The sequence below is a fragment of the Podarcis filfolensis genome (assembly GCF_964270895.1).
Source record: "Podarcis filfolensis genome assembly, chromosome: 12".
Classification (NCBI taxonomy): Eukaryota; Metazoa; Chordata; class Lepidosauria; order Squamata; family Lacertidae; genus Podarcis; species Podarcis filfolensis.
Genome location: NC_139614.1, coordinates 50,973,004 through 50,997,165, shown reverse-complemented (window position 1 = coordinate 50,997,165; position 24,162 = coordinate 50,973,004). Strand labels below are relative to the sequence as shown.

Here is a 24,162-nt window from a genome sequence, read left to right as displayed (position 1 = left end):
TCTTGTCAAAAGTGCAACGAATATTATGGGGGAAAGTTCCATTTGCTAGAGCTGGGATAGATCTCGGTGCTGGGGACCATTGCAAGCGAGGGGTGTGGGGAGGAACAGTGGCGTAGCGTGGGGGGTGCAGGGGGGGCCGGCCGCACCGGGCGCAACATCTGGGGGTTAGCGTTAGGGGGCGCAAATCCATAGGTTAAGGGGCGCAAATTACTTGCCTTGCCCCGGGTGCTGACAACCCACGCTACGCCACTGGGGAAGAAACACCCTATAGCCTGTGCTTTTAAATCAAAAGTGCAACGAATATTATGGGGAAAAGTTCCATTTGCTAGAGCTGGGATAGATCTCGGTGCTGGGGACCATTGCAAGCGAGGGGTGTGGGGAGGAAACACCCTATAGCCTGTGCTTTTAAATCCATGCATTTCACAACTTCCACTCCTCGTACAATTGGAAAACTGCAGATATTTATTATGCTTCCTGGGAGGGAGGACCACTTTTATTCCTGGGGAATCTTTCCATAAATCAAACTCAAGACAGTCGCAGGGAAACCAAAATGCTTGTTTACAAAGCTATTGTACTACCTGTTAGGATATTTCCGTTCCACCTTAAAAGGGAGCAGGATGTTTGTATAACAGCCTGCGTAAGTTCCTGTCTCACAGGATGTTTATGCTATATGTTCCTTTCGTTTTCTGCCTGTTTTGCCTGAGCAGTCGGAGCAGACGGTCATGATTTCTTTGTTCTGACCAACGCCAAATAAACTGTAAATATGCTGTCCTGCTGTGCAACTTTTGCTGTGTGAATTCTGCTGTTAAGAGTGTGCTCTAAGCCAGAGGCTTAGTGTCGCTAAATAGCTGATACTGCGTGACTACGGGAGGTCGATGGATCGTCCAGCACTGAGCTTGGCAGCTTCAGATGGACTCTATCTCCCTGGCAGTATCCCAACAACAGGTTTCGGGCCCAGATTCACGGCACTTGCAGGAGAGTAAGACAGCGACAGACTGCTGAAAGGTATGTGGGAAAAGCAAAAGCAAAGGCTTTTCTGTTTGCCGCGGCAAGAGTCTCTGATGTCCGGCTGGCCTAATTGGCCTGGGAGCCGAGCCAAGCAGGCTTCGTGATTTATGAGAGCCAAGATAAGGAGTCTTTGAAGGCATAAAGGCTCCCGGCTGAAGCAAATAGCTGGAATGGAGTTTTTCCAAGCCTCTGAAGCTGCTGAGTACCCAAAATTAAATCGGGACAATTATGAGACCTGGGCAAAATGGTGTGAGAGTTTGCTGCGTCAGTTTGGAGTCTGGCAAACTGTCAGTGAAGCCCCTCCAGTTCCTCTGACAGGGAGATGGGAGGCTCAGAATTCGAGAGCCATAGACGTAATAGTCTTGTCCGTCTCACTGGAGGAAATTGCTACGCTAGCTGGCAACACGACTGCGCGTCAGATGTGGAATGCTTTGAAGATAGCCCATCTACCAGTCATCCCAGCCCAGAGTTTGACTGCATCGGAGGTCCTGGCTGTTTCCCAGAATGCGAGTGAATGCAAGGATGCCGAGGGCACCGGTTGCAAGCTGCAGGGGGAGCTGACTGTGATGTCATCCCAGGCAGCATTCCGGCCTCCAGGGGGAGCCAAGGAGTCGGCAGCTGAGAGCTCTGTTTCCCATGGGAGCCAAGGTCAACTTTGCAGAGGCCGGAAGGCCAGAAGTAAACAAAGGAAAAAGCCTGCAGATGGCCCGAAGCAGAAGGGGGGTGAAAGGCCCACGCCAGTGGAAAACAAGGCTTTGTTTGCTGGCACAGCTTCATCAAAGGCTAAAGGCACGTCTGATGGCCAGGAGCAGGGGGGCAAGCAGCAAAAGCCCACGCCAGTGGAAAACAAGGTTTTGTTTGCTGGTACAGCTTCACCAAAGGCTAAAGGCAAGTCTGATGGCCAGGAGCAGGGGGGCAAGCAGCAAAAGCCCACGCCGGTGGAAAACAAGGTTTTGCTTGCTGCAAAGGCTGCTCCGAAGGCCAAGGCGAGGTTTATTGTGGATTCAGGCTGCACGCGCCATCTCACCAAAGACCGCCATCTGTTCATCTCCTTCACACCTCAAGATGGAGAGATCCACCTGGCTGATGGAAGGACTTTGCAAGCTGCAGGAGTTGGGACTGTGAAACTTGCAAGTCTGCATACTACCATCAGAGATGTACTTTTTGTTCCAGGAGCTGCGGACAATTTGCTTAGTGTCCCACAGCTAAATCGGCGTGGTTTTGAGGTTTCCTTCAAGAGGACTGTCTGTGTCATCAGAAAAGGCAAAGAGGACATGTGGCATGCAAAGTTGATGGATGGTTTGTTCTGTCTAACTTATGATGATGTTGCTGTGTCTAATGCTGATACTTGTTGTGTTGCACAAACTAACAAGGTTCTTCATGCAGGATGCATTCACGATGCACATAGAAGATTTTGTCACCTCTCTTGGCAAGCGCTAGCCAAGATGCCTGAGTTGGTTGAAGGTTTGGACATCAAACCTTGTAAATTTCACATGAAATGTGTATCTTGTGCAGAGAACAAGGTGAAGGTTGCTCCAAAAGGCAAAGAGTCTAGCAGGCAGGCTTCCAAACCCTACCAGCTAGTTCACGCAGACCTGGTTGGGCCTCTAGCGCCCTCTTTGGGAGGAGCAAGGTACTTCATGGTTCTAATTGATTCTTTTTCCAGGTACATTCATGTGTTTGTGCTCGAGCAGAAGTCGCAAGCATTTCCTAGGTTCAAGGCATTCTGTGCTTGGTTGGAGAATGCTCATGGTAAACGTATTGGCTGTCTGTTTACTGATCGGGGCGGGGAGTTCACTTCTCAGCAGTTTGAAGCTTTCCTGACTGAGAAGGGAATCCAGCATGACTTGTCAACGCCTAGATCGCCATGGATGAATGGGCTTGCGGAGAGAGCAAATCAAACGTTGCTGCAAGGAATAAAAACCTTGTTGCATGATGCCAACCTCCCTGAGAAGTTTTGGGGGGAGGCTCTCTCGAATTTTGTTTACACTTTTAATCGCAGACTGTCATCACCTATTGGCTGCACTCCCTATGAGAAAATGTTTGGTAAGAAACCTAACACCAAGCACTTGAGAATCTTTGGTTCTGACATGTGGGTACACACCCCACAAAGCAACAAGCTTGGGAAGCGTGGGGCACATGGTTTGTTCATGGGGTACGATAAAGGTGCATACAGAGTATGGATGACTAACTCTAAATCCATAAAGTTCACAAGGAGTGTTGAGTACAATCCTAAGTGGGGGGAAAATGTGGGAATTTTCCAGAGTTACCCAGAGGAGGATGAAGGTGATGTGAAGAAAGCAGATCATGCTGAGAAAGCTGAGGAAACTGAGGATGATGATGATGATGATGATCAGAGTTCGGATTCCAGTTCAGTGGGCGGCGCTGCTGCTGCTGTCAGTGACAGTGATGACACAGCAGACTACAAGAGCGCAAAGGCATCAGTCAGACCATCTGATGCGTCTGACAATGAACTGGAAGAACCACTGTTCACCATTGGTCACTTTTCTCCTAAGAAGGAGGAGATGGGTCCAGAAGACTTGCGTCTAGTTTGCAGGTCTGAAAGGGCGACCAAAGGCAGACCTCCAAAGAGATTTGCTGATGAGTTTGCTAAGACAGCAACTGCTGTTCTTAGTAGCTCAGAGAAGGTGTGGGAACCTTCAAGCTTCAAAGAGGTCCAGGAGTTAACCTCTAAGGACGCTGAGCCTTGGCTTAATGCCATGAAGGCTGAAGTTGATTCCTTGAACAGAAACCAAACTTGGGAACTGGTACCGGTAGTCCCAGGAATGAGACTGGTTGGCAGCAAATGGGTCTTCAAGGCCAAGAAAGACCAGAATGGCAAGGTTGTCAGACACAAAGCCAGATTGGTTGCCAGAGGTTTTTCACAGGTACCAGGGCAGGATTACCACGAGACCTACTCACCCACGGTCAAATATGAGAGCATTCGGCTGATGCTCAAGATCGCTGCGGAGGAGAAACTGCATGTTTCCCATCATGACATAAATACAGCTTTTTTGTACGGGATTTTGGGGGAGGAGCTGTACATGCTTCCACCTGACGGGATGCAGATACAGAAGGGAATGGTCTGTAAACTGCGGAAATCCTTATATGGTCTCAAGCAGAGTGCCAGGTGTTGGAACACAAAACTCACTGAAACGTTGCTTTCTCTAGGTTTTCACCAGGGCAAAGCTGATCCGTGTGTGTTTGTCAAGGAGGAGGGGCAAAACAAACTGTATTGTTTTTGTTTTGTTGATGATCTTCTGATGTTTTGGAAGAATCAGGCTTTCTACCAAAGCACCCTAGCTCAGCTGAAGGAGCACTTTGACATGAAGGATCTTGGTGAGGTATCCAACTATCTTTCTCTGCAGGTGGAGAGGGACCAAGCAGGTAATTTTCTGGTACACCAAACACAGAAAATTGCTGATGTATTAACCAGGTTGAATTTGGTTGATGCAAACCCAGCAGACACACCGATGGTGACAGGTTACCAGGTAGACAGTACTGCTGAAGCGTTTTCTGACACAACACTGTACAGATGCATTCTAGGCAAGTTGAATTTCATTGCTAGATGTTCAAGACCTGACATTGCTGTAAGCACTAACCTGCTTAGCAGACATGCTAACAATCCTACTGTTCAGGATTGGAAAGCTCTGAAGCGCATAGCCCAGTATTTGAAAGGGACTATGCACTACAGGCTGAGGTTCACCAGTCAGAAGACTGGAGGTCTTGAAATCTTTGCAGATGCTAGTTTTGGAAGTGACACCACGGATGGTACAAGCACTTCTGGAGTATGCTACATGTACAACCACTGCCTGTTTGACTGGTTGTGCAAAAAGCAGACAACAGTTAGCCTAAGTTCCTGTGAAGCAGAACTCAATGCTCTGTCATTTTCACTCATGGATTGTGAATGGTTGATGCAACTGTTAAAGGACATTGGGGTTTCTGTGAAATGTCCTATACAAGTGTATCAAGACAATAGATCTTGTTTGGCTTTGCTGAACTCGGAGAGTTGCAAGCAAAGGACCAAGTACTTGCAGATTAAGCTACATCGTGCAAGAGAGTGTATTCAGAAAGGACTCATTCAGGTGTCCTACATGCCAGGAAATAAAATTCCTGCTGATCTGTTGTCTAAGGTTGTTAACAGAGAACAACTGAAGGTTTACGCACAAAGGTTGCAATTGGGTTGAACCACAGGTACTACAGGTTACACGGAAAGGGGGAGGATGTTAGGATATTTCCGTTCCACCTTAAAAGGGAGCAGGATGTTTGTATAACAGCCTGCGTAAGTTCCTGTCTCACAGGATGTTTATGCTATATGTTCCTTTCGTTTTCTGCCTGTTTTGCCTGAGCAGTCGGAGCAGACGGTCATGATTTCTTTGTTCTGACCAACGCCAAATAAACTGTAAATATGCTGTCCTGCTGTGCAACTTTTGCTGTGTGAATTCTGCTGTTAAGAGTGTGCTCTAAGCCAGAGGCTTAGTGTCGCTAAATAGCTGATACTGCGTGACTACGGGAGGTCGATGGATCGTCCGGCACTGAGCTTGGGAGCTTCAGATGGACTCTATCTCCCTGGCAGTATCCCAACACTACCAACCTTACAGTACGCTTGTGAAACATGGGCCGCTTATAAGTGCCATCTCCAACTCCTCAAAAGATTCCATCAACGGTGTCCCCGAAAAAATTTACACATTGCTTGGGACGACAGGTGAACTAATACCAGTGTACTGGAAGAAGCAAAGATCACCAGTGTCGAAGCAATGATCCTTCAACATTAGCTTCGTTGGACTGGTCATGTTGTGTGGAGGCCTGATTATCGTCTTCCAAAGCAACTACTCTATTCCAAACTTAAAAATGGAAAGCGTAATGCTGGTGGTCAACAAAAGAGGTTCAAAGACTGTCTCAAGGCAAATCTTTAAAAATGTAGTATAAACACCAACAACTGGGAAACGCTTGCCTGCGAGCGCTCCAATTGGAGAACAGCCTTTACCAAAGGGGTCATGGGCTTTGAAGACACTCGAACTCAGGACGCAAGGGAGAAACGTGCTCAGAGGAAGGCACGCTTGGCAAATCCACACCGTGATCATAAACTGTCCAGAAACCGATGTCCCCACTGTGGAAGGACGTGTGGATCCAGAACTGGCCTCCACGGTCACTTACAGACTCATTGTTAAAACTGTATTTATGGAAGACAATTTTACTTGGCTACGAGCGATCGCCGAAAAAGGAGAAGGAGAAGGAGAAGAAGGAGAAGAGGAAGAAGATGAAGACGAAGATGAAGAAGAAGAAGAAGAAGAAGAAGAAGAAGAAGAAGAAGAAGAAAAAGAATCCTAGGAAGAGTCCCAAGGACCATATAGAAAAGAAATCCAGCCCTTAGGCCTGAGATTCTCCACTCTTCTTCTACCCTTCCCTAAAACTAAAAACCAGCATCTTCCTTTCACTGGCCAGCTATTTATTTTAAACCCTCTCCCTCCCTGATGCCTCAAATTCATTGCTCTTCAGACGGGTCCTTTTGATGAAGCGCTCTGGTTCTCGGACCTAATCCCTCTCTAGACAGCATGCATAGGCAAAAAAATAAAATAATAAAATAAAGGTGCCTGAGGCTAGTGGCGGATCAGCAACAGGCATTTTTGAAAATGTCAAACCACAGAGTGGGTGTTTAAAAAGAAAGAAAGAAAAACCATCAGCACCACCAACAACAAAAAGTAGAACGGGAAGGAAAAGAACAAGAAATGTATTTATTGATTGGCGTTTCATAGGGCACATCCCAGAATTCCCCACAGCTGGAACTGACGGAGAGTTGTCTTCCAAGGACAGGAGAGGAAAGGGCCAAGTCTGAGCTAGTCGTGGTTAATGACGTCTTTAAAGTCCTGTGATAACACTTAGAACAGTCACAGCTCCTCCCGACCAGAGAAGAATGGGAAACCAAGCTGATGGAGTTATGTATGAGTTATTTAAACCACAGAGCCTAGGACTTGCTGATCAGAAGGTCGGTGGTTTGAATCCCCGCGACGGGATGAGCTCCCGTTGCTCAGTCCCTGCTCCTGCCAACCTAGCAGTTCGAAAGCATGTCAAAGTGCAAGTAGATAAATAGGTACCACTCCAGCGGGAAGGTAAACAGCGTTTCTGTGTGCTGCTCTGGTTCGCCAGAAGCGGCTTACTCATGATGGCCATATGACCCGTAAAAACTATGTGCAGACAAATGCCGGCTCCCTCGGCCAGTAAAGCGAGATGAGCGCCGCAACCCCAGAGTCGTCCGCGACTGGACTTAACCTTTACCTTTACCTTAGACAAACTAAGGCCCGGGACCAGATCTGGCCCATGGACGGTCTGGGAATCAGTGTGTTTTTATATGAGTAGAATGTGTCTTTTTATTTAAAATGCATCTCTGGGTTATTTGTTTGGTCTGCCTGGTATTTTTACATGAGTAGAATGTGTGCTTTTATTTAAATGCATCTCTGGTTTATTTGTGGAGCATAGGAATTCGTTCATTCCCCCCCCCCAAAAAAAATATAGTCCGGCCCCCCACAAGGTCTGAGGGACAGTGGACCGGCTCCCTGCTGAAAAAGTTTGCTGACCCCTGGTTTAGGAGACCACTGTAAGCAGATGGAAACACTGGCAGGATTTTGATTTCACTTATACTGTGACAATTACCATGGAAAATATGGACTGATATGACAGAGTATGGAAAAAGATGCCGTTTAAAATGTTTAAAGTAGGCCTCCATGGAGGGTGAAGTCCTGAGATGCGGAGGAATCTCTGTATATCGAAATATGTTTTATCATTTTTCTTATAACTTTGTATTGCAAAATCAAATAAAAATGAATTTCGAAATAACAGTCACCCTAGAATCCTGGGAGGTGTAGTTTGTTAAGGGTGCACAGAGCTAAAATTCCCAGAGTTCCCTGGGAAGGAGTCTGGCGGGTCCTGGTTTCACTCAGTTTGTAGAGCATCATCATCATCATCATCAACACCTGAATTTGTATACTGCTCTGCGGTTCACAACATAAAATCACAACATGAAAAACACAATATATATATACAGTGGTACCTCAGGTTACAGACGCTTCAGGTTACAGACGCTTCAGGTTACATACGCTTCAGGTTACACACTCCGCTAACCCAGAAATAGTGCTTCAGGTTAAGAACTTTGCTTCAGGATGACAACAGAAATCAGGCTCTGGCGGCGCGGCAGCAGCAGGAGGCCCCATTAGCTAAAGTGGTGCTTCAGGTTAAGAACAGTTTCAGGTTAAGAACAGACCTCTGGAACGAATTAAGTACTTAACCTGAGGTACCACTGTGTGTGTGTGTGTGTGTGTGTGTGTGTGTGTGTATATATATATATATATATATATATATATATATATATATAACAGCAGCAAGCAAATAACCCCTAGCAAAACACATTGAACAGGGCATTGGATGCCGGAGCATGACACTCTTAATCTCAGGTTTGTGGGTTCGAATCCCACGTTGGGCAACGATTCCACATTTCAGGGGGTTAGGTTAGATGATTCCTGCGGTCCTTTCCAACTCGACGATTCTGAGATTGTTAAATCACTCTGGGAAGTGTAGTTCCTTGAAGGGGGTCTCCTAGCGACTCTCAGCACCCTCAACAAACTACAGCTCCCAAACTTCTTTGGGGAAAGTTGTAGCTTTTAAATGCTTGCCGTGAACGTGGCCGGAGGGGGGGGGGATAAAATCTTTCTTTGCGCCACACGCACCTTTAGAAATCTCCCAGCGTGGCCTTCCCCCCTCCTAAATCACCTTGTTTTTCTAAAGACTGGACCCCCGAAAAGTCACTCTCTCTCCTTGCCTGGAAGGCGCTGCGATCCTGCGATCGCTGATCACACCCAACCAAGTTGAACTGAGGCAGCTCCTCCTGCTCAAAGGCCAGCGATCGTACATCTTTCAGAAGCGTTAGTCAGAAGCTCTGAGTCACAGCATTTTGGACATTTTTGGGAGCTGGCAGAATAGGGGCAAGCTATCTGCCAATGAAGCAATGGCAGGGAGCACTGCTTTTCAGAGAGTGCCCTCTGCTGGACTTCTGGACGTATGACCGTACTGCAGGCATCCCAAGTCGGAAACGAAAACCGTTCAAACAGTCCATCTCCCTCCACAGGGGGACTCTGGGAATTGTAGCTCTGGGTGAGTAATAGGAGCCTCCTAGCAGCTAACAAGCACCCTTAAGAAACTACAGCTCCCAGAATTTTTCGAGGGAAGCCACAGCTGTTTAAAGTGTTACCATAGTGCTTTAGATGTATGGTCTGAATCTGACGTATAGATGGTATTTAACACCAGCTAAACTTGCCAAGGGACGCAGGTGGTGCTGTGGTCTAAACCACCGAGCCTAGGGCTTGCCGATCAGAAGGTCGGCGGTTCGAATCCCTTCGATGGGGTGAGCTCCCGTTGCTCAGTCCCTGCTCCTGCCAACCTAGCAGTTCGAAAGCACATCAAAGTGCAAGTAGATAAATAGGTACCGCTCCAGTGGGAAGGTAAACGGCGTTTCCGTGTGCTGCTCTGGTTTTGCCAGAAGCGGCTTAGTCATGCTGGCCACATGACCCGAAGCTGTACACCGGCTCCCTCGGCCAATAAAGCGAGATGAGCGCCGCAACCCCAGAGTAGTTCAGACTGGACTTAACTGTCAGGGGTCCCTTTACCTTTACCTTTAAACTTGCCAAAAACTTGCAGGAGGCAGTGGAAGACAGAAGTGCCTGGCGTGCTCTGATCCATGGGTTCACGAAGAGTTGGACTTGACTAAACAACAACAACAGAGTTTGAAGGGACCACAAGAGTCATCTAGTCCAACCCCCTGGAACGCAGGAATCTCTTTGCCCCACGTGTGGCTCGAACCCACAACCTTGAGATTAAGAATTTCATGCTGTTACCAACTGAGCTATCCTAACCTACCAGAAAATAAAGCACAGGAGTAGCATATTTACACACAAGCGTGTCAATAAACGACATTTTAAATACGATTTCAATCATGATCCTACCTGAATTCTGTATTTTGAGGTTCGCTCTTTGGTGTGGATCTCGCTGTCCTTTCACGGTCAGCTCCCATCTGCCTCGGAAGAAAGTTCAAGCGGCTGCTCCCCTTATTCACCTCCGCAGGGTACAGGGGCGCAGCTTTCCTTTCTTCAACTGGGCGTCTTTCGGACATCAATTTGGCGAACGGGCCTTCAATGCTTTGGGCTGAATTTCTTGCCGCTTCCCCGCTGGCATTTGCGTACGGGCCAGTCAGGATCGTGGATGAATAGTCCTTGGTAACGTCGATGGAACGGCCGAGGTGCGGAGAAAAGAGATTTGCAGATGGCCTGGAGATTCCTGCCCACTCTTGCGAATCCCCCATTGGCGTGGCCAAACGGTCCCCGGTTTCCTTTTCCTCTCCGGGTTTAAATGTTCTCCGGATTCCAGATGGTTGTTTCGTGCGCCGTCTTTTCAAGGAGTCCTGAAATAAATTGTCAAGAGAGGAGAGCGGTGGTCAAAGCACGAAGCTTTTAATCTCGGGGTTATGAGTTCGCGGCCCACATTGGGCGAACGATTCCTGTATTGCAGGGGTTGGACTAGATGACCCTTGGGGACCCTTCCGAAGCTTAATAATAATAATAATAATAATAATAATAATAATAATAATATATTACTTCACATAAAGTATGCACAATTCTCCCTATGACTCTAAAAGAGAACTGAATGTAAAATACATACACGGTAAGTAGAATTATTACTGATATTCTTGTGATATCATCAAGACTCATTGCTCTTGGTGGGATTTGCTGTTGATTTCAATGTTCCCCCTGAAAATACCCTCTTAAAGAAGACAGGCAGGCAAGCCCCAAGACTACCTCCTATGGAAACCCATAAGCAGAGATCAGGCAATGCATAGATTCTGGAGCAACCCCAAGCTCCTTTTCCCACATTGGTTAAGGCTGGTCGAATCAAGTGCATTTAATAATAATAATAATTTATTATTTATACCCCACCCATCTGGCTGGGTTTCCCCAGCCACTCTGGGCGGCTTCCAACTGAATATTAAAAACAATACAACATCAGACATTGAAAACTTCCCTAAACAGGGCCGCCTTCAGTTGTCTTTTAAAAGTAAAATAGTTGTTTATTTCCTTGACATCTGATGGCAGGGCGTTCCACAGGGCGGGCGCCACCACCGAGAAGGCCCTCTGTCTGGTTCCCTGTAACCTCACTTCTCGCAGGGAGGGAACCGCCAGAAGGCCCTTGGAGCTGGACCTCAGTGTCCGGGCTGAACGATGGGAGTGGAGATGCTCCTTCAGGTATACAGGCCTTGCTACAATTCTATAGGCCTTGATGCACCAAAGCACCCTAAAACTGCATGTTTTTAGAATAAAATGAGAATATACACACAGCAATGGGTTTTTTTGACAAAGGGGTACCTGACCTACGCTTGTCCTTTTCTTCTGTACAAGAGACATTGATAGCTCGACTCCTCAAAACATCTAAAAGTGGCCCTAGGATGAGCCACACAGGATAGCGAAGAATAAAAAAACTGTAGAGTTGAAAGGGGCACCGAGGGTCATCTAGTCCAACCCCCTGCAATGGAGGAATCTCAACACACAGTCTCCCATCCAGTTTGAAACCATGTCAGACCCTGCTTAGCTTTGCAAATGTGCAGTTTTAATTGCTGTACCATAGGGATTAGAATGGTAGAACCTGCCTTACATTGAGCCAGATTCTGGGTCCATGTAGCCCAGAATAGGTGGTTTCTCTTCAGGGCAAAATGGGGCACTGCCCTTCTCCCAGCCAGGGTTCAACACTGTTACTGTCACCCCAACATAATGACCCACATAATCATCAATTAGATCACTCAGTCTACCTCTGGTGGCCAATCAGCTGCAAGTCTCCAGACAAATGCACCCAATGAGCAGTCACTATGTGTTGCTAGGCCCTGCCCCCGTGTCACCTGGTGAAAGCTATTTTCCCCAAACAATTACTTTCCCTTACAGGGAAAGCCTGGGTAGGTCACTCACTGGAACCCAGATCTCCTCCATTAACAGCACATACTTAAAGAAAACAAAAGAGATTATTGTGGACATGTAGGAAATGTAAACTGAATATTCAGCCACTTATTATTGAGGGGAAGTGTGTGGAACAGGTCTCGGTGTTTCGATTTCTGGGAATGGAGTTGAGAGATGACCTAACCTGGGGAGAAAACAGCAAAGACCTGATGAAGAGAGCACAGCAGAGGTTATATATTCTGAGACTCCTCCGGAAAAATAATCTCTCAAAGGACCTGTTGATGGCATTTTACTATTGTACTGTTGAGAGTGTATTAACTTATGGTCTCTGTGTGTGGTTTGGGAGCTGCACGGTCAGGGGAAAAAACAATGTTGTCCAGGGTTGTAAAGACTGCGGAGAGAATAATTGGGTGCACTCTTCCCACCTTGGATCAAATCTACGCTTCCAGGTGCCACAAGAAAGCTGCAGAGATAGTGCAGGATAGTGCGCACCCCAGAAATGATCTCTTTCAGCTTCTGCCTTCTGGAAGAAGGTACAGGGTTATAAAGACTAGGACTAGCCTCCTGAGAAACAGTTTCTATTGAAATGTGATTTTGGTTTTAATTGCAGTGTAAGGTAGTCTCTATGGGAGTATATTGTATTTAATTATGGGGTATCAGAGTTTTTAGGGGGTTAACCAGGCTGGGATGGCTGGGATAGCAGGCTTGTTGGTTTTTGAATGTCTGATGTAGATTTTCAATTTCGTTGTTCTGTATGGGACAATGACAATAAAGATTATCGTATCGTATTGTATCGTATAAAACCCCCAACTCAGTCCTGCACAACCCAACAGGTTTGCATAGAGGTAAAGGTAAAGGGACCCCTGACCATTAGGTGCAGTCGTGGCCGACTCTGGGGTTGCGGCGTTCATCCCACTTTATTGGCCGAGGGAGCTTTATTGGCAGAGGGTCATGTGGCCAGCATGACTAAGCTGCTTCTGGCGATCCAGAGCAGTTCCCTGAAACACCGTTTACCTTCCTGCTGGAGCGGTACCTATTTATCTACTTGCACTTTGCACTTTATCTACTTGCACTTGCACTGCTAGGTGGGCAGGAGCAGGGACAGAGCAAAGGGAGCTCACCCCGTCGTGGGGATTCAAACCGCTGACCTTCTGATTGGCAAGTCCTAGGCTCTGTGGTTTAACCCACAGCGCCACCAGCATAGAGGTAGAGCTGTCCTAATCAACAAACCATCTGCTGCCTTTTAAAAGATGTGGCTTTTATCCTTCCACAGGTTTGTCCCAGCACTTTGGCTCTTCAGATAAACCCCATTCAGGTGACTTTCACAACTGCCTTGGAAAGGTCCATGGCTCAATGGGAGAACATCTGCTCTATCCAAAGAAGGTATTGGGTTTCACCCCCAACATCTGCAGGTAGGGTTGGGAATGTAGATCCCAGGTCTCAAACCCTGGAGAGTCTCTGCCGCTCAGTGTAGACAATATGGAGCTATGTGGACTAATAATAACCCAGCTTCCTGCTCCCTCCTAAAATCAGAGGTGGATGATAGGCAAATACGTCCATTTGGCTTCTCTCATTTCCTCACTCTTCCAGCCTTATTATGTTCAGTTCTCGACATATCTACATCAGTCTGCATTGCTGTTTAAAAAGGGAAAATGCAGCAGCGTTTTTGTGTGAATTTCTTCTACAACACACACTTCCTATGCCATTTTGTCTAATATACACATTTTTACAGAGCTAGTTCCCTTAATACAATTCATTCTTGGACATTATTCTTACCAATGTATGCATAACATATATGCACACTATAAAATGACATTGCCAAATTCAGAGCAGTGGAAATTTTGAAGGAGGGCTGCTTTTTTCCAGTTCCCATATTGTTTCAGGAAGTACGAATTTGGGAATTTAATTTAATTTCTCCCTAGTCTGGGGAGCCCAGCTAAGGAAGTCCCTGTCTTCAGGTTCTGAGGAAACCACCAACGACCTGAAATGACTCTGGGGTTGTTGTTTTTTTGCTATGTTTACATATTTTCCAATGTTGGGGGTTTTCTGTTTTCATATCTTAAATTGCAAAATTTTATTGGGCTGCCTTGTCAGAAAGGTGGTACAGAAGTGCAATAAGTAAAATTATTTAATTTTTTTATAATAATAAAAATAACAAAATGTTAAGAATGAGAGCAAAGAACCTCTGGAGAGTTGACTGGGGGGGCCGCCATCGTTCCTCTGCCAAATAGACCACTGCTCCTGGCTTGGGGTTGCTCCCTCGTGGCATTCAAAGTCAGCTCAGGTGTCCTCAAGTCCCCGTAGTGATGGCTCGCCAGTTTCTCTCCCTCAGAAGGTGAGGTGCTCTCGAATGCCGTCCCAGATTTGCACTTTTCGCTTTTCTTGTGCTGGTCTCGCTTGGAGGTTATTTCCCCATCGATCTCGTAGCTGCAAGGACACAGATGCAAGGAAGTCTGTCATTTAGACCGCCTGAATGAAGTTCATGGACCACTGATGGATCTACAGACCAGCGTACAGGAAGAAGCAAAGATCACCAGTGTTGACGCAATGATTCTTCAACATCTACTTCGTTGGACTGGTCATGTTATGCGGATGCCTGATGATCGTCTTCCAAAGCAACTACTCTATTCCAAACTTAAAAATGGAAAGCGTAATGCTGGTGGTCAACAAAAGAGGTTTAAAGATTGTTTCAAGGCAAATCTAAAAAAATGTAGTATAAAAAGGTAAAGGGACCCCTGACCATTAGGTCCAGTCATGGCCGACTCTGGGGTTGTGGCGCTCATCTCGCTTTATTGTCCGAGGGAACCGGCGTACAGCTTCCGGGTCATGTGGCCAGCATGACTAAGCCACTTCTGGAGAACCAGAACAGCGCATAGAAATGCCGTTTACCTTCCTGCCAGAGCGGTACCTATTTATCTACTTGCACTTTGACGTGCTTTCGAACTGCTAGGTTGGCAGGAGAAGTATAAACACCAGCAATTGGGAAACATTTGCCTGCTCCAGTTGGAGAACAGCCTTTACCAAAGGTGTCATGGGCTTTGAAGACACTCAAACTCAGGACACAAGGGAGAAACATGCTAAGAGGAAGGCACGCTTGGCAAATCCACACCGTGATCATAACCTGTCCGGAAACCGATGTCCCCACTGTGGAAGGACGTGTGGATCCAGAATTGGCCTCCACGGTCACTTACTGACTCATTGTTAAAACTGTATTTATGGAAGACAATCTTACTTGGCTACGAGTGATTGCCAAAGGACAGACCACAGTATGGGAACAGCTGCCTGGAGAGCTATGGAGTCGAATAGAAGCACACTTTGGTTTAGAAACTGTGTCTCATGGTTTAAGCAGGCATGAATGTCATTTCAGTGAGCTTTCTCGCTTCCATTCATCAGGCACAGATGCATAAATAAAACCATAATATGACAAAGGAGCCACCAGTGACCTTGCTTCCAAGGAAACCAAGCCCTCTGGGTTCTCTTACTATTCAGAGATTGGGGTGTGCACCGCACTATATTAATAGGAAGGAAACAACAGTATACAGTGGTACCTCAGGTTACATACTCTTCAGGTTACAGACTCCGCTAACCCAGAATTAGTACCTTGGGTTAAGAACTTTGCTTCAGGATGAGAACAGAAATCGGGCTCCAGCGGCGCGGCAGCAGCAGGAGGCCCCATTAGCTAAAGTGGTGCTTCAGGTTAAGAACAGTTTCAGATTAAGAACGGACCTCCAGAATGAATTAAGTACTTAACCTGAGGTACCACTGTATTGCGGTGTTGAGTTGGGGATATATGTTGAAAACCATTGTGAATCCTGACAAGACATAAGTACGGTTTTGGGGGGACAGGGGATGGGCAGATGTGGAGGACTCCCTGGTCCTGAATGGGGTAACTGTGCCCCTGAAGGACCAGGTGCGCAGCCTGGGTGTCATTTTGGACTCACAGCTGTCCATGGAAATGCAGGTTAATTTTGTGTCCAGGGCAGCTGTCTCCTAGCTCCATCTGGTACACAGGCTGAGACTCTACCTGCCTGCAGACTGTCTTGCCAGAGTGGTGCCTGCTCTGGTTATCTCCCGCTTGAACTACTGCAATGCGCTCTATGTGGGGCTACCTTTGAAGGTGACCTGGAAACTGCAATTAATCTAGAATGTGGCAGCTAGACTGGTGACTGGGGGTAGCTGCCAGGACCATATAACAATGGTCCTAAAGTATCTTCATGTTTCCAAGCACAATTCAAAGTGTTGGTGCTGACCTTTAAAGCCCTAAAGAGCCTCGGCCCAGTATACCTGAAGGAGCGTCTCCACCCTCATCATTCTGCCCAGACACCGAAGTCCAGCTCTGAGGGCCTTCTGGCAGTTCCCTTCCTGCGAGAAGCGAAATTACAGGAATGCAAGCAGAGGGTCTTCTCGGTAGTGGCGCCCTCCCTGTGGAACACCCTGCCATCAGATGTCGGGGAGATAAGGAACTACACAAGTTTTATAAGACAACTGAAGACAGCCCTATATGGGGAATTACTTAATGTTTGACCTTTTATTATGTTTCTGTAAGTGCTATAAGGGACGCGGGTGGCACTGTATAACGCAGAAGTGTTATAGCACTTATGTAAGTGCTATAAGGGACGCGGGTTAAACCACAAAGCCTAGGACTTGCTGATCAGAAGGTCGGCGGTTCGAATCCCCGCGACGGGGTGAGCTCCCGTTGCTCGGTCCCTGCTCCTGCCAACCTAGCAGTTCGAAAGCACATCAAAGTGCAAGTAGATAAATAGGTACCACTCCGGCGGGAAGGTAAACGGTGTTTCTGTGCGCTGCTCTGGTTTGCCAGAAGCAGCTTAGTCATGCTGGCGACATGATCCGGAAGCTGTACGCCAGCTGCCTCGGCCAATAAAGCGAGATAAGCGCCGCAACCCCAGAGTCGATCACGACTGGACCTAATGGTCAGGGGCCCCTTTACCTTTACCTATAAGTGATATAAGCTGCCCAGATTGGCTAGGGAAACCCAGCCAGATGGGCAGGGTATAAATAATAAAATTATTATTATGACTAGTTATTATTAACTAGATACCACCCAGCCCTAGTTATGTGGTACCTGTAGGAGTGTTAATTGCATCGACTGAAGTGATCAAGCAGGTGCATTTGGGTGAGGCCATCTCGCAGGTCCTAAGGGCTTTAAATACTATCAATAACTTATTGAAGTAGTAATAATAATATTTTATTATTTATACCCCACCCATCTGGCTAGGTTTCCCCAGCCACTCTGGGCAGCTTCCAACAATAGATTAAAAACGTAAGAAAACATTAAAAACTTCCCTAAACAGGGCTGACTTCAGATGTCTTCTAAATGTCAGATAGTTGTTTATTTCCTTGACATCTGATGGCAGGGCATTCCATAGGACGGGCGCCACCACCAAGAAGGCCCTCTGCCTGGTTCCCTGTAACTTCACTTCTCTCAGCGAGGGAACCGCCAGAAGGTCCTCAGAGCCGGACCTCAGTGTCCGGGCTGAACGATGGGGGTAGAGATGCTCCTTCAGGTATACTGGGCCAGCCCGCAACTGGAACAGACCACTGAGTCCAGGCATTACGTAAATGCACACAAGGCCTCACTCCTGTCAGCAATTGTGCTGCAGCATCCGTGCCTCAGTTGCGTGGGCAAAGGATGGAGAGAGGTTTGTGTGTGTAGAAACCCCTGACCTTCCTGTGGCTGGAATCACCTGTGCAAAGGTCAGAGTCACATCCATTGCTCCACCCACTAGCCAACCTGGCCCCACCCAACACCGGTATGTGGTCCCTAGAAGGATCTCCAAAAGGGAATGCAGAGATGAAAAATGCTCTCCACTTCTGAGTTACACCAAGAAGATTCATCTGTAGCGACATTTCTTGGCCCAAGAAAATGGATTAAGAATCCGAATTGCTGTTATTAAGATGAATGTCCTGCCTAGAATGTTGTTTTTGTTTCAAACATTGCAGATTTTAGACAAAATGGATTGTTTCAAGAGGTGGCAAAAAGATATATCTAGATTTGTCTGGCAGGGCAAAAAGCCCAGAATAAAATTTAAGATATTAACTGATGCAAAAGAAAGAGGGGGGTTTGCCCTGCCGGACTTAAAGCTGTATTATGAATCAGCGGCGTTTTGCTGGCTGAAAAGTTGGCTGCTTCTTGAAAACACAGACATTTTGGACTTGGAAGGGTTTAACAACAGATTCGGCTGGCATGCATATATATGGTATGACAAGGTAAAAATTCATCAAGGCTTTAAGAATCACATGGTTAGGAAAGCATTGTACAATGTTTGGATTCAATATAAAGATTTGTTGGAAAACAAAACCCCTAGGTGGCTGTCACCAATGGAAGCTAAGGAAGTGAAAAAACTTAATATGGAATCCAAATGGCCAAAGTACTGGGAAATTGTAGAACAGGAGGAGGGAAAAGTAAAACTGCAGAGCTATGAGAAATTGAAGTCAAAGGTAAGAGATTGGCTTCATTATTATCAGATAAATGAAGTTTTCAAACAGGACAGGAAAATTGGCTTCCAGGTGGAGAAGTCAAAACTAGAAACAGAGCTATTGGAACCCAATACCAAGAATTTGTCAAGAATGTATAGCTTGCTGTTGAAATGGAATACACAAGATGAGACGGTTAAATCAGCTATGATTAAATGGGCACAAGACATTGGTCACAACATTATGTTTGCTGACTGGGAACAGTTATGGACCACCGGCATAAAGTTCACGGCATGTAATGCCTTGAGAGAGAACATCATGAAAATGATTTATAGGTGGTACATGACCCCAGTGAAGCTTGCAAAAATTTATCATATGCCCAGTAATAAATGCTGGAAATGTAAGGAAACTGAAGGTACTTTCTACCACCTTTGGTGGACGTGCCCAAGGATTAAGGTATTCTGGGAAATGATTTATAATGAAATGAAAAAGGTGCTTAAATGCACGTTCGTGAAGAAACCAGAAGCCTTTCTCCTGGGCATGGTAGGCCAATTGGTGTCAAGGAAAGATAGGACGTTTTTTATGTACGCTACAACAGCAGCAAGAGTACTGTTAGCAAAGTATTGGAAGACACAAGAACTACCCACACTGGAAGAATGGCAGACCAAGGTAATAGACTACATGGGACTGGCGGAGATGACCGGCAGAATCCGAGACCAAGGGAAAGAGACGGTGGAAGAAGATTGGAAGAAATTTAAAATCTATCTTAAGAACTGTTGTAAAATTAATGAATGCTAAAATGTTTTGGGTAATGTAAAATAGAATTGCAGCGATTAACAATTGGATATGAGAAATAAGATCTAAAGAAAGTGTTATATTGAAATTAGGGGATGCTGAAAAGATTGATAACAGGGATGCAGAAAGGGGAGGTATGGGGAAGTCGCTGAAAGAAGGTTCAAGAAAAGAAAGGTTAAGAAAGTATACGTGTTTATATGTTTGTATGTCTATGTATTGTGTTGTATTGTTTTGTATTATGTGTGGAAAAACCAATAAAAATTTATTGAAAAATAAAAAAAAAAGAAAAGAAAATGGATTAAGAATCAAAGCGCTTATCCATACCTGTAGGTCTCGGTTTTGCTTTTTCCAGGCCCAGTTTGCAAGTGGGCGTCTTCATCAGAGAGATAATTTTTCAGGACAGAGTCCTCTGTACACCTGGGCTGGGAGAGCTTCTTCCGTGGGGCTGGCGGGCTCCCCTTAACGCCCTTGGAGCCGCTTGTACGCTCCAGAAAATAGCTGGCCATGACTTCAAGGAGGGTTTTCAAGGGATTCCCCCTTGCCTGCAACAGAAGAGCTCAGCTGGTTAGAGAAAACCTCTGTCTTTCATTGAACCATTAACTGAGATATGTGCACAGTGGAAGCTGCTTCAGACTACCAGTTCAACAAGCTCAATATTGTCTACACCAGGAGTTGGGAAAGTTTTTGTGGCTTGGGCCGGTTCACGCATGTGCAAACACTATTTCTGGCGCTCCTTCCGGCACGGAGGAGGCGTGCGCAGCTTCCCACTGGCTGCAGGAGCTACCTGTTAAGTTGTGGGTGAACATATCAGACGACACAGCGATTCTTCAAACAGCTCTTGTTTATTCACAGGCCAGAACAGAACTGAAGGGTTCAGCCAGCCTGCTTATATAGAGCTCCAGTACAACGTAACTGTAACAATTTTCTAAAACTATCCAATCACTGAACGTCACTTTCGATCCCTTATTTGCCTAACTATCTACAGTATCCCCCTGCTGGCCCAGGGTGAGAACTTCAGTACATAACACTACCCTTCTTCTCTTCCCGAGGTTCATTTTACATATCATATACATCCCTGCATATCTTACTATGACTGCTCAAATCCGTTTTCCACTTTCGCATCCATCAAAAATTATTTACTCTACTGAATTTATCTTAATGCTGCCAGCATTTTCAGCTGTGTACAGGTATTTTCTATATATTCAGTAAATGCTTTCCAATCTTCTTTAAATGTATGTTCTTCTTGCTGTCTTATTCTATATATTAAACCTGCAAGTTCTGCATATTCTGTCAACTTAATTTACCAAGCCTTTTTAGGTGGGACCTCACTCACTGTCCATTTATGGGCTAACAAAACACGGGTTGCAGTTGTTGCATACATAAATAACCTTTCCTGACACCTAGGAATTTCAGTTTGGTTTATCCTCGATGAAAAGGACTCTGGTGTGTGTGTTTTTTTGGAAAAGTAGTTTTAAACATTTTTTTCAACTCATTATAAATCATTTCCCAATACACTTTTACCTTTTTACATGTCCAGCGAGTTCCGTAGTTTATCTATGGAACAGCTGGCCTCATCTCCACCCGCTCTCAGGTTTCCAAAGGATCCGGGGAATTTTGTACAGAGGATTCATCTTCTCACCTTGTTTTGCTTGCACAAAGACTGGAGGTGCAAGACATTTCGCAGCTCATTTCTGTTGTTGATGCTGAGAGCTGTTCGGGGCAACTCTTCATCCATCACAACAATGGTTTTCTTCAAGCACTGCAGAGGGAAGAGAGAGGACGGATGTGGCGCTGTACAGGATACGGACCTCTCCCCATCCTGTCTTAACAGTTCAGGACAACTTGTCGATAACGTTCCTACAGAAAAATACTATCCAGTGAAGTTGGCATAGCACATAAAGGTAAAGGGACCCCTGACCATTAGGTCCAGTCGTCGCTAGGGAATATTTGCATTATGAACTGTATAAAATCACTATGTGGAATCTGACCCTATTGAGTCGTGGCCAATCCTGAACGGACCCATCAGGAAAGGAATAAGAGCTCCGCATCCTCATAGTTGCCTTTGGCTGGACTTAACCATCCAGGGGTCCTTTACCTTTTACCTTTTAGATATCCCTGCCAAAGGTTACCATAAAGGTAAAGGGACCCCTGACCATTAGGTCCAGTCGTGGCCGACTCTGGGGTTGCGGCGCTCATCTCGCTTTATTGGCCGAGGGAGCCAGCGTACAGCTTCTGGGTCATGTGGCCAGCATGACTAAGCCGCATCTGGCGAACCAGAGCAGCGCATGGAAACGACGTTTACCTTCCCGCTGGAGCAGTACCTATTTATCTACTTGCACTTTGACATGCTTTCAAACTGCTAGGTTGGCAGGAGCAGGGACCGAGCAACGGGAGCTCACCCCATCGTGGGGATTCGAACCGCCAATTTTTTGATCGGCAAGTCCTAGGCTCTGTGGTTTAACACACAGCGCCACCCGTGTCCCTGGCATGGCACATAGGGCCATGCAATAGGATTCTGTGCATAAAGCAAAGGTTGCCAACCTTTTGGGGTCTGTGGGCAGATTTTGAGTTTTGGAAGCAGGGTGGATTTGATTTAAATCAAATCGATTTAAATCACAATTTAAATCACTAGTCAATAATACTTGATTTAAATCATTTGTTTTACAGAAAGACTCATTCTTGCTGGTGTAATCTTAATATTTACAACCAGAGGAAGGTTTCTTTTTTTGGAATGATAAATTTTCAGAGTAGTTTTTACAGTTATATCGAAAATTACTGATTTGGTTAGACTATTGGAAATACAAAGACAGATAATTATGAAATCATTGTGAAGTTTCATAAGTTAACTGTTTATATTTGGACAACTTTTCTGCTGTACTTTATTGGAAGGAGAAAAATAATCATTTCCTTAATAACCATTTAAACAATTTATTTAACTAAAGCAATAACATTATCGCATATGTATCCAGGTTTGGTAACTGATGTGGTTAAATGTTTTTTTTAAAAAAAAAAAACTTAGACTAGTTTTAGCACACATGAAAAACTTAAATCCTTATTTCCTGATGACTATAATGTAACTTAAATATAAAAATATCTTTAGAAAGATTTCTCCCCAAAAGCATTTTATTTTAAAAATCTGTTTTAAATTTTTAAGAAATCCGATTTAAATAAAAAAAATCCATTAAAAAAGAATTATTTACGTATTTTTTAAATCATTGATTTTTATCCACCCTGTTTGGAGGAGTGGTTGTGGGTGTTCACAACCCTACGCCTCTCTAGCGGGTCAGGATCCTCACCAGGGCTAGATCCTGAGGAAGTGCAGGAGCCTTTTCGAAGGGATAAGGTTAGCTGCTTTGCAACTTGTGGTGGGGGAAAACAAGCAAACAAACAGAACTGATACAATGCAAATGAAATCACATAACTTTGCAAGGCTGTCAACAAAACCATTTCCCCCAGACTTCAATTTCTTTAAAACTGTGACATTATGGCAGGGGACAAAGCTGTATTGTAACTTTTGGGTTTGTTTGGGGTTTTTTGGTGTTTTTTAAAAACCATTTTAAAAAGTTATATGATTTCATTTGCATTGTATCAGTTCTGTTTGTTTGTTTCCCCCCGCCACAAGTTGCAATTTATTTTTTTTATTGAGCTTGCAAGCTGCCCCCGATGATAGGAAGTAGCGGCCAAGAATGTAAATAAATGCATAAACAAACATAAACAATGGATGCGGAGGGTTGGACTAGATGAGTCGCTTCCCACACGGCAATTCTATGATTCCGTGAAACTAACAAATAAATAATCCAGGCTTGAATTAGATGTGTGAAATGGATATGGGTCACAAAAGCAGACATGCATTTTTAATATTGGAAATTCCTTCTCTGTCTTTTTTCTCACCGACTCTGCAGCTTTTAATGGATAAAATGCTAGAAGCGGCCAAACAGATGACTTTTAATAGCACCTCCTACCGGGGAGCTCTCAATCCCTTTCTCCCCTCCATTTTTTAAAAATGTTATTTTTAAACAGAATAATCACTAGCACAGCTTCATTGCTCGGGAGAAACACCGTGCTTTTTTCTCTCTCCAGTACACATCCGTTCAACACAATCTACTCTCTGTTTTAACATTTGGACAGCCTTTTCCTATCAAATTGGGTGGAAAAAACTCATGCTTCTGCTTCCGCGTTCATGGGAATCCCAAGTGCATTCTGGGAAATGTAGTCCTCGTGGTGGGTGGCAGAGAGCCTGTTGTTGCAGCTTGAATCAAAGCCATTCTCATATATGTTTATATTTATATATATATATACACACACACAAGCACTAATTTCCCCAATTCCCAGCAAAATATGGGGAAAGCAAAAGGAAAGTTTTAAGCGTAACAAAATGCATTGCTATTTTTTCCCCTTCCCAAAGCATCGTGAAGCGCGCATGCACTGCTCTCCAAGGCAAGATCGCAAAGCTCTTTATTTTTATTATCCTTTACCTTTTTGCTGAGAAATTCTCTCACCAAGGAGGCAGCCACCTCTTCAAGGAAAGAGGCTTCCATTGCAAAACTCCCAGAGCATGCAAAAAAAGGGAGATCTGCGTTTGCTGCCTCAGTTTAAGGACCGGGAGAGGGAGAAAGAGAGAACGCCTTTGTTTTGTGCGCCTGGCGAACTGCAGCTGCACAGCTTCCAGGTCTCCATCTGCAGCCCGGCTGTTGCGTTGCCGTTGGCAGGTTGCCGTGGCGATGGAATCGTGGCCGGGAGAGCGTTCGCAGCGCCCCCTGCCGCTCCTGCGGGGGCAAGGCACCCGGCGCTGCGAGGCAACTCACCTGGGCGCGCACAGGTAAGCGCGCAAGGCAAGGTGTTCAGCGCGCCAGGCACTTCGGAGGGACCCAGCCAGTGCCGGATTTACTTGCGAGCGCTCCAGTTGGAGAACAGCCTTTACTAAAGGTGTCATGGG

At 45.6% G+C, this 24,162-nt stretch overlaps 1 protein-coding gene across 1 annotated transcript in view; it reads right to left on the bottom strand.

Moving 5' to 3' along the window:
• MINDY4 (MINDY lysine 48 deubiquitinase 4) overlaps positions 1-23,934 on the bottom strand; it is a 94,750-nt gene extending 70,816 nt beyond the window's left edge. Inside the window, exons 1-5 of the mRNA XM_083579544.1 lie at positions 23,702-23,934; positions 20,866-20,985; positions 19,551-19,768; positions 14,180-14,423; positions 10,002-10,456 (exon numbers count right to left, since the gene is read on the bottom strand). Of these exons, the coding sequence (XP_083435670.1) occupies positions 10,002-10,456; positions 14,180-14,423; positions 19,551-19,768; positions 20,866-20,985; positions 23,702-23,764 (1,100 nt within the window). The 5' untranslated portion in view covers positions 23,765-23,934. The remainder of the gene's footprint in view (positions 1-10,001; positions 10,457-14,179; positions 14,424-19,550; positions 19,769-20,865; positions 20,986-23,701) is intronic.
• Between the last annotated feature and the right edge of the window lie 228 nt (positions 23,935-24,162).